This window comes from Leucopleurus acutus, assembly GCF_964270905.1.
Source record: "Leucopleurus acutus genome assembly, chromosome: 5".
NCBI classification, from domain to species: domain Eukaryota; kingdom Metazoa; phylum Chordata; class Mammalia; order Artiodactyla; family Delphinidae; genus Leucopleurus; species Leucopleurus acutus.
This window is the reverse complement of record NC_139147.1, coordinates 17,860,602-17,872,784: the sequence shown is the minus strand read 5'-3', so window position 1 is coordinate 17,872,784 and position 12,183 is coordinate 17,860,602. Positions and strand designations below refer to the sequence as shown.

Genomic DNA, 12,183 nt, shown 5'->3' with positions numbered 1-12,183 from the left:
CCAGTAATTTGGGTAAGAAACTAAATTTTAATCTATAAGGGTAATTCCTCAAAAGATCATCTCTTAATTGCCAAATTGAGTTGTAATTTCATAGGTTGTGTCTTCAGAAATGTATACACTCTTTCCCACAGTGTTTAATGTAGTGTTTTTCAACCTGATCAATTCTCAGAAAATATATGTAATATACTGTATTTATATAAATGAGCATACATGTTCTCCTGGAGAGAAATTGCATAGCTTTTAAGAGATTCTCAAAGGGGAACATGATCACACCTCACTAATGGTTAATATGATCAAATTAGATGAAAGAGACATCAACAAGACAATTTTAAATTACGAAGCATATAGAGAAAATATAAGCCAAATTTTTTGACATGATAGGTTTGTAATGATAAGCTTTCCATTAAGTGCTATTTGAGTATTAATGGACATTAGATTTTCTTATATTTGACTCCTGTTTTCAATGAAAATTAATTGACAGTATATATATTTCTATCCAAAGCAAAAGCCATAAGTGAATAACTGCAGAAGAATTTTTAAAAAAATATTAATTACTGTGAAAAATGACTATTTACTAGTTGAAATAAGTGTTCTCTCTGTTGCAGTTATTATCTTTGTATCTCCAACTACCACAATGCCTGACTTATAATAGGAACTCAACAAACATTTGCTTAATTGAGGTGAATTCTGACATATAGTCAGATGCAATGTAGACCTCACATAATTTTATTTTTTACTTTTTTTTTTGATGACATGGAGCTAATATTTTTATTCTCCCAGGACAAAGAGAAAAGATGGTTATCCTATACAGATTTTTGCCTTACTGAACATTGTCACATACCTTTAATATGCTGTATGCTAGCAAGACCTCAACAGACTGCAGGAAGCCAGCACGAGATATTACTACTACATAACTAATGCCGCCTAGTCAATGTCAACACACTCTTCTAACTTTTCTCTGCATAAAAAGCTGCATAAAAGTCCAGTTAAGGTGAATAATATTTAAAAGGTATACCCTACGATCTCCCTAGTACATTTTCAGGTCCTTATTGTGTTCCGTATATTATGAGATCCCAGCTGTGATGAATTGCACTGTGGCCGCCATATTATTATAGCTGCAGACAGTAGAAATCTCAGCCAAGTAGCCTTGGTGAATCCAGTCACCAAACCAACAATAGCCTCCCAATGTCTCCTGGGTATCCTCATATGTCATCCATGGGATCTCAAATTACAGCTGTTGAGAACAAATTAGTAGTTTTTAAAATTGAAATTGGAACACACTTTTGCATAACAATCAGTCTTTGAGATAATTATATAGTACAATACATGTTTTAATCCATTTTTCCCCCAGTCATTTTAGTAGCTTTTAGACCAAAGGCCCAGGTCATGGTTTACGTGAACTACTGGACACTGTGGGTTATTTCTGCACATGCATATTTTTTTAAACCGTGTTTTATGTTTATCTTCACAATTTGGGGTTCAAATAACAAAACCGAAGAATTGTTTCCCCTTCTTACTCCTTACTTCATTAATAAGCTCGGATGAACAGCCACAGCTAATGGAAATGGCCCTCTTGTTCTGAATAGAGTTTAATGTGGATTCTTAATCTCTCTCTGTTTACTGCTAATCAATTGCTCATTAGAGCCCATCAAACCTCCTTGTCATCCTTGAATTGCATTAAATGCATTTGGCCCTTTGCCACGGAAATTTGTACATGTGACAAAATAATGAACAGAAGCAGTTATTTTTTTAATCACACTGATTAAACCCTTGACTGCATAGCCACAGACTATATTTCTGTAACTGTAATTATGTAAACTGGCAACCTTTCCACTTCACTCATGCAATTTCAAACCGTGGCAGCTCAGTTACGGTTTCTTCCTCAAGTTATACAACGAATGCCTGTATTTCTTTGGGAGGCAATGTTCACTCCATTGCATTAAAACTCAACTTGTGCATCAAATTATTAAGAATACAGCACATCACATTCATGTCTATTTTTTGATGGTGATTTATAACAACATTTACAGGTGCAAACCTTATTTGAAATTTATAGGATTTTTTTTTTTTTAATTCATAGAAAGGGTAAAGACACCATTGGGGCAATAGCATTCATCTATCTGTCTGTCTGTCTGTCTCTCCGTCTGTCCACCCATCCATCTATCTTCCAAATCTGGAAGCAGGGGATACTAAAGAAATGTAAATCACATACAGTAGCCACATAAGAGGCAAACAAAATAAAAGTGCTCTCAAGAATTCTTCTGCTTAGTCAGTGTAAATCTGAAGAGAAGTTATATCTCTATGTTAAAGATGGTTCTTTTTATGCAGGATTGATATCTTATCATGATATTGATATCGTGTAGACAACAATGCAATGGAAGATTTAATAAAATGTAAGGGTTGCAAGAGCATGCAGAGATTTAACTGGTGGGTTTGTGGTGTGGTCCTGGCCAGAAGCCAGGACTGGGACATTGTACCTAAAATAGAGCTGAGATAGTCAGCAAGCCCAATGAAGACTTGACAGGGTGGTCACTGACATGGTGACTAAGGGTGGTCATTTAGAGAATCATGAATATGGCCGTATCTGTGACTTATCGTGAAGTTTAGGAGGACTCACAGTACATCAGACCTATTCTTGTGGGTGGAGTGGGGTCGGGGAGGGAGCCAGCAAAGTCTGCTACCTTGAGAAGCAGGTGCCCAGAAGCTAATACAACTTGGAAAATCCCAGTGGTCGGTACTGGGTGGGGAAAATGAACTAAGCCGATGTGAGTGTGCAAAGTGGAAGGCATAACAGGAGACGCAGGATTTCTAGTCTTGATGGGAGATTGGTCTCTCAGGCAGCATAAATGCGCTGAGGGAAGGAAGGAAACGTGAAGGCTGATAAGAGCAGATATCATCACAGCTGCGGTAATGGCAGCCAAAATGAAGGCAGGGTACCTTGTATGGGGGAATCTGGAGTTAAATAGCAGCATCTTCTATTTCTGCAGATATTACCCCCTGGTAAGGACAAGCTCAGAGCTCAAGGGAAGGACAGAGAAGAGGGTTTAACTAGCCTCAGGTATCTACCTATCTGTCTACCAGATTCCTAGTTAAGAGGGATTTAGGGCTACCTAAACAGCAGCCCCCAATAGCAGAGATCTTGATTTGGACCTCAGCAGAAACTACATTAATAGGGTCTGTTAGGCCAACCATGACAATGACCCATGTTCTGCAGTCTCTGTCCATGCTTCTGGATACAACTAGGTAACACAAAAAACATGGAGCTCTGCTGGATTAGGGACCAAGGGATCCAGGTACACTTATTCCTAAAACAATTATTGTGTGTCCACAACCTGCCAGACACTGTGTGAAGTGCTGACAGTGTGGTGAATAAATACAATAAGATCTGATCCTGACCCTTAAGAAACGTCATGATCTAGTGAGCAAAACAAGACATGTCAAGAAGGAAGCAGATTGAACAGGTTGCTGAGGGAGTTCAGAAGAGGAATTGCCAAGCTCTCCTTGGGGGAATCAATAAAGGTGTTTCAAAGGAGCTCACTGGATCTTGAGGGATGAAAAGGAGTCTGACAGTGTTAGAGGAAGGGTATTCAAAAAAGGAAAGACTCGTGAATGTATCAGGGGTGGGAAAAGGCAGGGTCTGTTTTGGAAATGACAACATGTTTCTTGTGGCTGGAGTACAGGATAGACCTGGTGGAGGATGAACAGGGGAAGCTGGAAAGGTAGCCTGGGCCCGGAGTTCCAAGATAGAGAACTTATCCTGGTAAATATGAGATAAGAAGAAGAGAAAGGAAAGATGGAGCACATTGGAGATTGAGGGGAATAGATGCTCAAAAGAGTCGTCGTTCTGGAGAATGGAGATGGAAGCTGATAAGAGACAGTGATGCTTTAAATTCAACTCTATTAATTAGATTCATTGCATGAATTATTTATATGCTTTGAGACTACTTTCCTTCATCAATAGCATTAGAAACTTGGACCAGGTGGTTTATGGGTTTGTTCTAGCTACACACATGTTGAGATTAAGGGAAAACACTTCAATTAATAGATGGAGAAATTAAAGCTCAGGGGTCATTAGTGTCCAAAATCAGAAGCTTGAGACTTGTGGAGCTGCAATTCAAACCTATATCTAAACACTCCAATTCCTGAACTTACGTCACCAAGGTGCAGTTAAATCATCACCTGTGTTTCCCCCGACATTACTCTTATCTTTTACATTCATAATCTCTACCAAGCAAATTCCTTGGTTGTAACAAATAACACAGTCTTTCTCTCTGTGGTATATCTGGTGAAACTCAATAATCTAGAGGCACAGAAAAATACAAAATGCACTGAGAAAGAAATTCCAGAAAGCAAGAAACTGGAAGTGATGGATAAGAAACCTGGTGACATCATTAACTTGCCTGTCTCTCACCTGCCGCATCAGATCAGTCACTGTAAGTCACTGACTCCATCTACCAAATGCCTCATGTAGATGTCCTCTCTTTCTTGTTCCTTCCATTGTTCCCTCCTTCCTGGACTATCACCTAAGGCTTCTAAATGGTCCTTTCGTCTCCTGTGACTTCCCTACCTATATGCTGCAGTCAATTACATTTTAGAACCCAGATCTTGTAGGATTCCTCCATTCCTGCAAAACTTAAAAGGCATGCCAACCTCAGCCTGGCATTTAAAACCTTGCACAATGCAACCCAGGCTTCCTTGCCAGCTTTAACTGCACCTTTATGATCCATTTTGTCCACTATTTCCTGCATATCTCCCCAACTTTTTTGGCCCAAACTTTAGCCCCAATATTCCTCCTGCTAGAAGGGATTAATTTACTCAAATCCACTTCTTTTTAACACTTATTGACTCGACCCCTGCCTCTCTATTTCTAATGCCACTGCTTTAGTTTAGACCATCTTGAGTCTCTCCTTGAAGATTACCGAAATAGTCTGTAAAGGCTCCCGCAGGCTCTAGCCCAACTACTTAGGCCAGAAGGCTCATTCAAGAACACCCCTCTGATCACTGCTGCTTTCCTTCTGATGCTCTTTCCGTAGACTCCCACTGAATTTAATTTACAATTTAAACTCTTTATGCTACCGACTGAATCGTGTTCCCTGCCACTGTCTAAATTCATGTATTGAAGCCTTAATCCCCAACGTGACTATATTTGGAGATTGGGTCTATCAGGAGGTAATTAAGGTAAAATTAAATCATAAGGATGGGGCCCTGATCTAATAGGATCAGTGTCCTTTTAAGAAGAGATGCCAGAAAACTCTCTCTTACCCCTGCCCCCTCAAACACACCATGTAAGCACAAAGTGAGAAGGTAACAGTCTACAAGCCAGGAAGAGAGTTCTCACCAGAAAGCAAATAGGCTGAAACCTAGATCTTGAACTTCCCAGCCTCCAGAATTGAGAAAGTAAGTTTCTGTTGTCTATGGAGTTTTGCGATGGTAGCCCAAGAAGACTAATACACGTGGAATAGAATTTCTTCTATAAGCTGGTTGTTATCATCTTCTCTAGACTAATCTATCACCTTTCCACTCTCATACCATCTGTCCTATCATACCTAAACCCCTATATTTCCCAGAATTACCATGCTGCCTCTGGGCCACTGCACTATTAGTTTGGTGTGTCTGCAATGCCTATTTCCTCCTTATAGATCTGGTTAATTCTCCTCTTCCTTCCAAATTGAACTCAGATGGGTTAGGCTACCTTCTAATGTACTTCCATGACATTTAATGACCACATTTATTACAAAAGTCATCACACTGTATAACAATTATTAATTTCCTTGTCTGTTTCCTAGAATAGGTTCTTTGGAAAGGGGCTACTTTTCCTATTAGAAACATATTGAATGTTTGAATAAATTTGCTGTAATATTTTTATTTTAGAGACCACTAGACAGGATGAACTTCCCTCTCAGCCACCTGTCAGCTGTTACTCTGAGAAGTTTATCTCTGTTTCTCTTTGTATGAATGTCCTTATCTGTCAACTTATGATAATGTCACTATGGTTGTAGACAGTTGAAAGGATTAATTATAAAATGGTTTACGACTATGGATAGAATCTTATGAAATGTTCAATAAAAGGTGGTTGAATCCAAATCAAATCTGCCCATCCTTTGAGGACCAATTCAATTCTACATTTACAATGAAGCCTGTATAAAGATACAGAGGCAGAATTGATTCTTCCTTCCTTTTTCCTTTCTAAGCCTTTGTTTATAGCTTAGTTACAGCATTTATTAGAGTTTTCCTAACATTAGCTGATTTATGCGTATATCTGCTTCCTCTCCCCTTGTGATAAGCTGGGCTGGGCAGGGACCAGGTATTTTCCATCTCGCTGCTTTCAGCTCCCTAAATGAGTGTCTCACACTTAGGAGATGCCCAAAGGCAGGTGCTGAAAGTGAGGAAGACAATATGTCCTGTGTGCTGTGGTTTACTGTTTCTCATATAATAGACTTCAGATTTTATGTAATATTCTTCACAATTAATTTAGATATAATTTACTTACAACATTATATTAGTTTCAGGTGTAAAACATAATGATTCAATATATGTATATATCGCAACCTGATCACCACAGTAAGTCTAGTTAACATCCATCACACACAGAGTTACAATTTTTTTTCTGGTGATGCAAACTTTTAAGACCTACTCTCAGAAATTTTCAATTCACAATTTATTATTATTATTATTTATTTATTTATTTTTTGCAGTGCGCGGGCCTCTCACTGCTGTGGCCTCTCCCGTTGCGGAACACAGGCTCCGGACGCGCAGGCTCAGCAGCCATGGCTCACGGGCTCAGCCTCTCCGCGGCATGTGGGATCTTCCCGGACTGGGGCACGATCCTGTGTCCCCTGCATCGGCAGGTGGACCCTCAACCACTGTGCCACCAGGGAAGCCCCACAATTTATTTTTAAAATGTCAACTTGAGCTGCTGAATCTGCTCCCAGTCTTCCCATTTCTTAGACATTTAGCCTTCTATTGGTTAGAATTGACCTATCAGCTATGATTCTTTAATAAGGGCTTGCTTTTGAATTTAAATGGGATTTGAACTCAAATATGTGATTGAAATAGTCGATTCAGTCTACAAGCAAATAAGAAAAAGCACATCCGTTTCCTTCTTCCAAGCTTCCAGTCTTCCTCTAGGGCCCCCTATTGTCATAACCTTGCAAGGAGCCAGCTGTTAATTCTGGGTGGAGTCCCCACCACAGCATTATAAGGAAGAATGCAGATTAGGAGTTTGGGATTGACATGTACACACTGCTATATTTAAAATACATAACCAATAGGGACCTACTGTATAGCACAGGGAACTCTGTTCAGTACTCTGTAATGGCCTAAATGGGAAAAGAATTTGAAAAACAATAGATACATGTATATGTATAACTGAATCACTTTGCTATACACCTGAAACTAACACAACATTGTTAATCAACTGTACTCCAATATAAAGTAAAAAAAAAGGCAGAATATAGAAGTGAGGTGTTAGCTGACACACAATTGCCTGTTAACTGGCACACTGATGATTAATGAAAATGAATGAACCTTTTCTATTATATAGTCTCGTAGCTGGTTCAGTTTCAATCCAATGCTTTCAAGCCATGAAAAAGTAAAGCTTTCATTAAGCTTTGTTGTGCAGGGGTGAGGGAATGTTAAACAGACGAGGTCGGGCATGTTCAGGGTGGTATGGTCACAGACAGGAAATGTTAAACAATTTCCCACTTTTTTTCTCAAGCAGGTAGGTGTTTTGTTTCTAAAGGAGAGTGCATCATCTCCAAAATGGATTTAGGAGTGTGCCTTTAAGGAAACTATCTTAAAAGAAAAGAGGAAGCCAGGAACCAGAAAAGGATTCTGGAAAGCAAACATAAATCCTGGGGAGATCAGATTTCTACTGTTTGATGGTAGAAGTGGTATGAATTCCAGCGTAAGTGCCACTCTGGAATGAAAATGGCTCCTCTTGCAAAAAAGTGACTGGTGCTATATTTCCCTAATTAGGACAGCGCCTTGTGCTGGGGTACAGTCCTGACAGTGAAGCCTGTTAGTTTGATAAATGAATTACTAGCACTATTCTGCTGATTCTTAGACATAATGCTCAAGGTGCCCTCGGCTAGTCAACATGGGTGGAAAACATATCCTCACACATTTGCTTCATGCCTGAAAAACAAGTAATTTAGGAGAAGACATCTGGATACAGAATTTGAACAGTGCTCAGAGCCCATCAAAACATGGATTTCATGGCTTGGCGTCTGGCTGCTAAGCAACGTACCTCTTACATTCAAAACAGAGATGTAAAAGTAGATCCTGGTGCCAACTCCGGGTATTTCTCATTGAAAAAAAAATAGCCATGAAAGTTTTTCTTTAGGTCCCAGATATCTGATTTCCATGAAACTGAAGATCTCAGATCATTTCTCCTCTAGCTCTCTTGGTTTCCACATTCTGAAGTATTAGGCAGAGATTAACATTATATTTTAAAGTACTCTCAAATGAATGCTACATGAGTCTTGTAATATTTTCCTCAGCCCCCTAATTAATTGTGCTTTTCAAATTAGGTGCATACATTCATAATAATTTGCTCTTCAAATATTTGGTTCTCATCAAGTTAGATGTATATACCAGAGGGCCAACCACAAACTAAATGAGATTTACTTTACTAAAAGTATGCTTCTGCTTGGCAAGGAGGCCAGGGAGGGCCCATGTAAAATATTTTCCATGTGTAGACTAGTTTGAAAAATGAATGTTCTTATAATACTTATTAAAATTAAGATAGATGTTAACTTATTTCCCCCTTGCTTTATCTATTTAAAGCAACTGATATATTTCAAAGCTTGGAAAATAGGAATCGTTAACTACCCAAACAAAAAACAAATCCAGAAAAAGCAACAGACAGATCATTTTGAATCACTGACTAGTTTTCCTTTTTTTTCTAAGAAGCAATTAGGAAAATTATGGGGCAGGAAATAGGGAGTATTGGGGTCTTCTATTAATGTTTATGGAATGTGCATTTTTATTCCAAAATGAAAGTGAACCATGAAAATGTTCAAAGTGAACACTTTGCAGTAGTATGCCTACAAAAGTATTTTTTCTTCAGTCTTTAGAGAACTTTCTTCCATAAACTCTCTGAAGCCTCCTTCTTGGCAGCCCCTAGTGATGTAGCAAAGCAAGAAATCCAGACATGGAAAGTTGTGAACCAAAAAAAGAAAGAAAGAAAAAAAAAAAGACTTGGAAACCAAATAAAAAAGGGATAGTTTTACAGGAGAACTTCACTTCATATGGAAGGCTACAAAAATGAATGTTCTTCCGTTTTAAAGATTAATGTTGTGCAGAAAAATTAAAGGATGGTTTCCAGGAGATCACTTCATGAAGAGAAAGGTTTTCCATTGTACAAAGCACTGTGCGTTGCCCACTTCTCCCTAAACTGCTGCCCTCCGGCATCTTTATTTACATGTGGTTTACATCTGTGTCCACCCTGTGAACCACAAGTGTTTCTCCACTCCAAATTTATCAACACTTTTCCTTCATGCCAGAGGTGCCTTAGTAAAAATAGGAGAATTAGGTGGTGGAGCTATGTGATTCTGAAACCTCCTGCAAGCCATCATTGAATTTCCTGTCCTAGTTCTGGTTGCTCCCTTTGCACCATGATTTTGCATAATATTTCAAAGCTTCTAATCCTTCTCTCTATCCTGGATGGATCTCAAACACTTAAAGAATGAGCTTTCAAAGTCCATTCTTACCAGGCATGTGAAAGCATGACTCAAACCCGCCAATCAGAGTACAGCTATGAAAACTGAGGCTCAAAGCTCTGAGCAAAACAAGCTCAAAACCAGTCCAGACTCTGTATCTGAATGTCACACTTTTGTGGCGGTCTACATAGATATTGTGTTCCTCCCAGAACCTCTGGGCCTATAAAGATCAGTATTTTTTCCCTTCCTGTAACCCCCTTCCTTAAAAGAGGGAAATCCTGGGAAAACATTCCTTCATGTCTTGACTCTTTGCCCAGATCTTTCCGCACTGGGGCTTCAGAAACATTCATCCAAAACCCAAACATGCAAGCTGGATGTGACCCTTGACTGGCAGCTGTGGAGGACGGAGCAGTTCTTGCCATGCATTGGAGGACTAGGCAAAGGAGTTGCTAAGGAACCTCAGAAGACTGGGTTTCTATATCCTCCTGGCCATCCCCAATCCCTTCCATCCAAGGAAGCAAGATTCCACCAAGCTGGGTATGTAAGAACTCCATTAGGAAGCCAGACTGGAAAACAAGTCCTTCCTTTGGAAAGCCTTCCCTTGACTTATGTCTTGAAAGGGGTTCAAGTAAGAAGGTATGGACGTTTACAAAGGAAGATGGTGGGTAAAAGTGACTACAGTGAATGAATCATCAGCCCTTGCCATTAGGTTAGACAAAGTTATATCTTTGGGTTCATTGGAAAGTAGATGATCCCTGATTCCAAAGACAAACTTGCTTTCCCCCTTTTCTCATTTAACGACGCACATTTCCCCAAGCATTCTAGCTCCATTTTACCACATTTACGCATCTATGACTGCGTATCTCAGACTGGAGACATCCTGCCTGTTGGACTGATTGTGTGAGCAGGTCTTGGTCATTTAAGGCTTGAATTGCTCCGGCTCTATCCCGAATACGGGAGCAGATCTGGAGGCTGGCTGGGTTTCCTGCAAGAAGCAGGGAAGCAAACCCATGGGGGCAGGCGGTTTGTGGGAGAAACAAGGCTGTCAACAAGGCTGTCCCGTTGACCTACCTCCGTACTCCGGGGCTTGAACCACTCCCCCAGGCGGGACCTACCTCCCGAGTAAACAGGATGGCCGCGTCGTAGTGTTCCTCGTGGTCAGCCCCCAGCTGGTTGTGCTGGTGCTGCCATTTGCAAAAGTTCTTGAGCGTGGCGGCCGCGTTCTTGCTCACTTCCAGGCTCTTGTCTTTGTCGCCCAGCACCACCACCTTCACCACGACCAGGCGGATGTGGTTCTCGATGCTGGCGTGACTGTACAGCTTGTTGGCGATGGAGGCCAGGGTCAGGAGGTAATGCTGCAGGCCCTGGCCGTACATCCGCGCCATGGACGCGTCGGCCACCAGGAGCAGCTCCACCTGGCGGGCCCGGGAGACGGAGCGGCGCCGCCGCCGCCTCCACCACGTCTGTGGTCTCTGACTCCCATCGGACGAGGGAGCTGACTGGTCCGGGAGCTGCAGGGCCAGCGCCCAGCGTCGGTCCGGGCTGCTGTGCGCCGGGGGGCGCTCACGGGGCCCTGGCGGGGACGTGGGGGTCTCGCAGCTGGTGCGAGGCGGCAGGGCCTCAAAGCTGAAGCCCTCGCGGGTGTAGACGTGCCGGATCCGCGCGGACCCGTCCCCGTACACGCGCCCGGCCTCCGCCTCCGCCCAGGGCGCGCGCAGCAGCGGCTTCAGGGTGTAGCGCGCGTGCTTGACCGCGAAGAAGCCGTCGAGACCACCGCAGAGGTCAAAGACAGCCAGAGAGCGGGGGCTGCCGTCCACTGTACCCCGGTAGAAGCAGTGGCCCCGGTGGCGCCGGGTCGCGTTCGGCCCGCCTCCTGCGGGCACAAAGCCAGCGGCGCCCACCGAACCATCCCGCTCTAGGTCCAGGAGGAACCTCCGGCCGCCCGCGTAGATCAGGTAGCCCACCTTGCCGCCGCCCGAGTAGAGCTGGTCGATGTTCTGCACAAGCCCGCGGCTCCAGCGCTGCGGCGCCAGGGGGTGAGGGTGCCCGGGAGGCTCGGCCGGCTCCTGCGCCTCCTGCCCCTGCCGCTGGCTGGGCTGGGAGGCCGCCGCAGCAGCCCGAGGCTGCCCGGCTTTATCCTGGGCAGGTGCCGCGCCGGGGCCGGCCGCGACCGGGGGCAGGCGGAGCGCGCACAGCAGCAGGGACGCCCACCCGAGCAGCATAGTGCGCTGCCCGCGGGGAGGGGCTGCGCGACGGGGACTTTATGGGGGTTTGTTATTCGCTCTGGAAGTTACCGGGGCGGGAGGTGGGGACACACATACACTTGCTTGCAAGGTTGAGTCAAGTGTCGGAGGGAGGGGGACCCGGCAGCAGCGCCAGCCTGTCCCGGCCGCGATGCCACCGTGCGAACTTTTCTTTGTTGGTTTGGAAAATGTTTGGATTCGTGCTCCCGAAAGAGGATTAAAAAAAAGAATAAAAGAAAAAAAAAAAAAGAAAAGAAAAGAAAAAAGAAAAGAAAAGA

The 12,183-nt window shown here is 42.8% G+C and overlaps 1 protein-coding gene across 1 annotated transcript in view; it reads right to left on the bottom strand.

Annotated features, from left to right (window-relative positions):
• Positions 1 to 11,884, bottom strand: part of ADAMTS5 (ADAM metallopeptidase with thrombospondin type 1 motif 5) — a gene marked incomplete at its 5' end in the record, with an annotated part of 43,174 nt that extends 31,290 nt beyond the window's left edge. Inside the window, one exon of the mRNA XM_082839926.1 lies at positions 10,778 to 11,884. Within this exon, the coding sequence (XP_082696052.1) occupies positions 10,778 to 11,884 (1,107 nt within the window). The remainder of the gene's footprint in view (positions 1 to 10,777) is intronic.
• Positions 11,885 to 12,183: the final 299 nt, after the last annotated feature.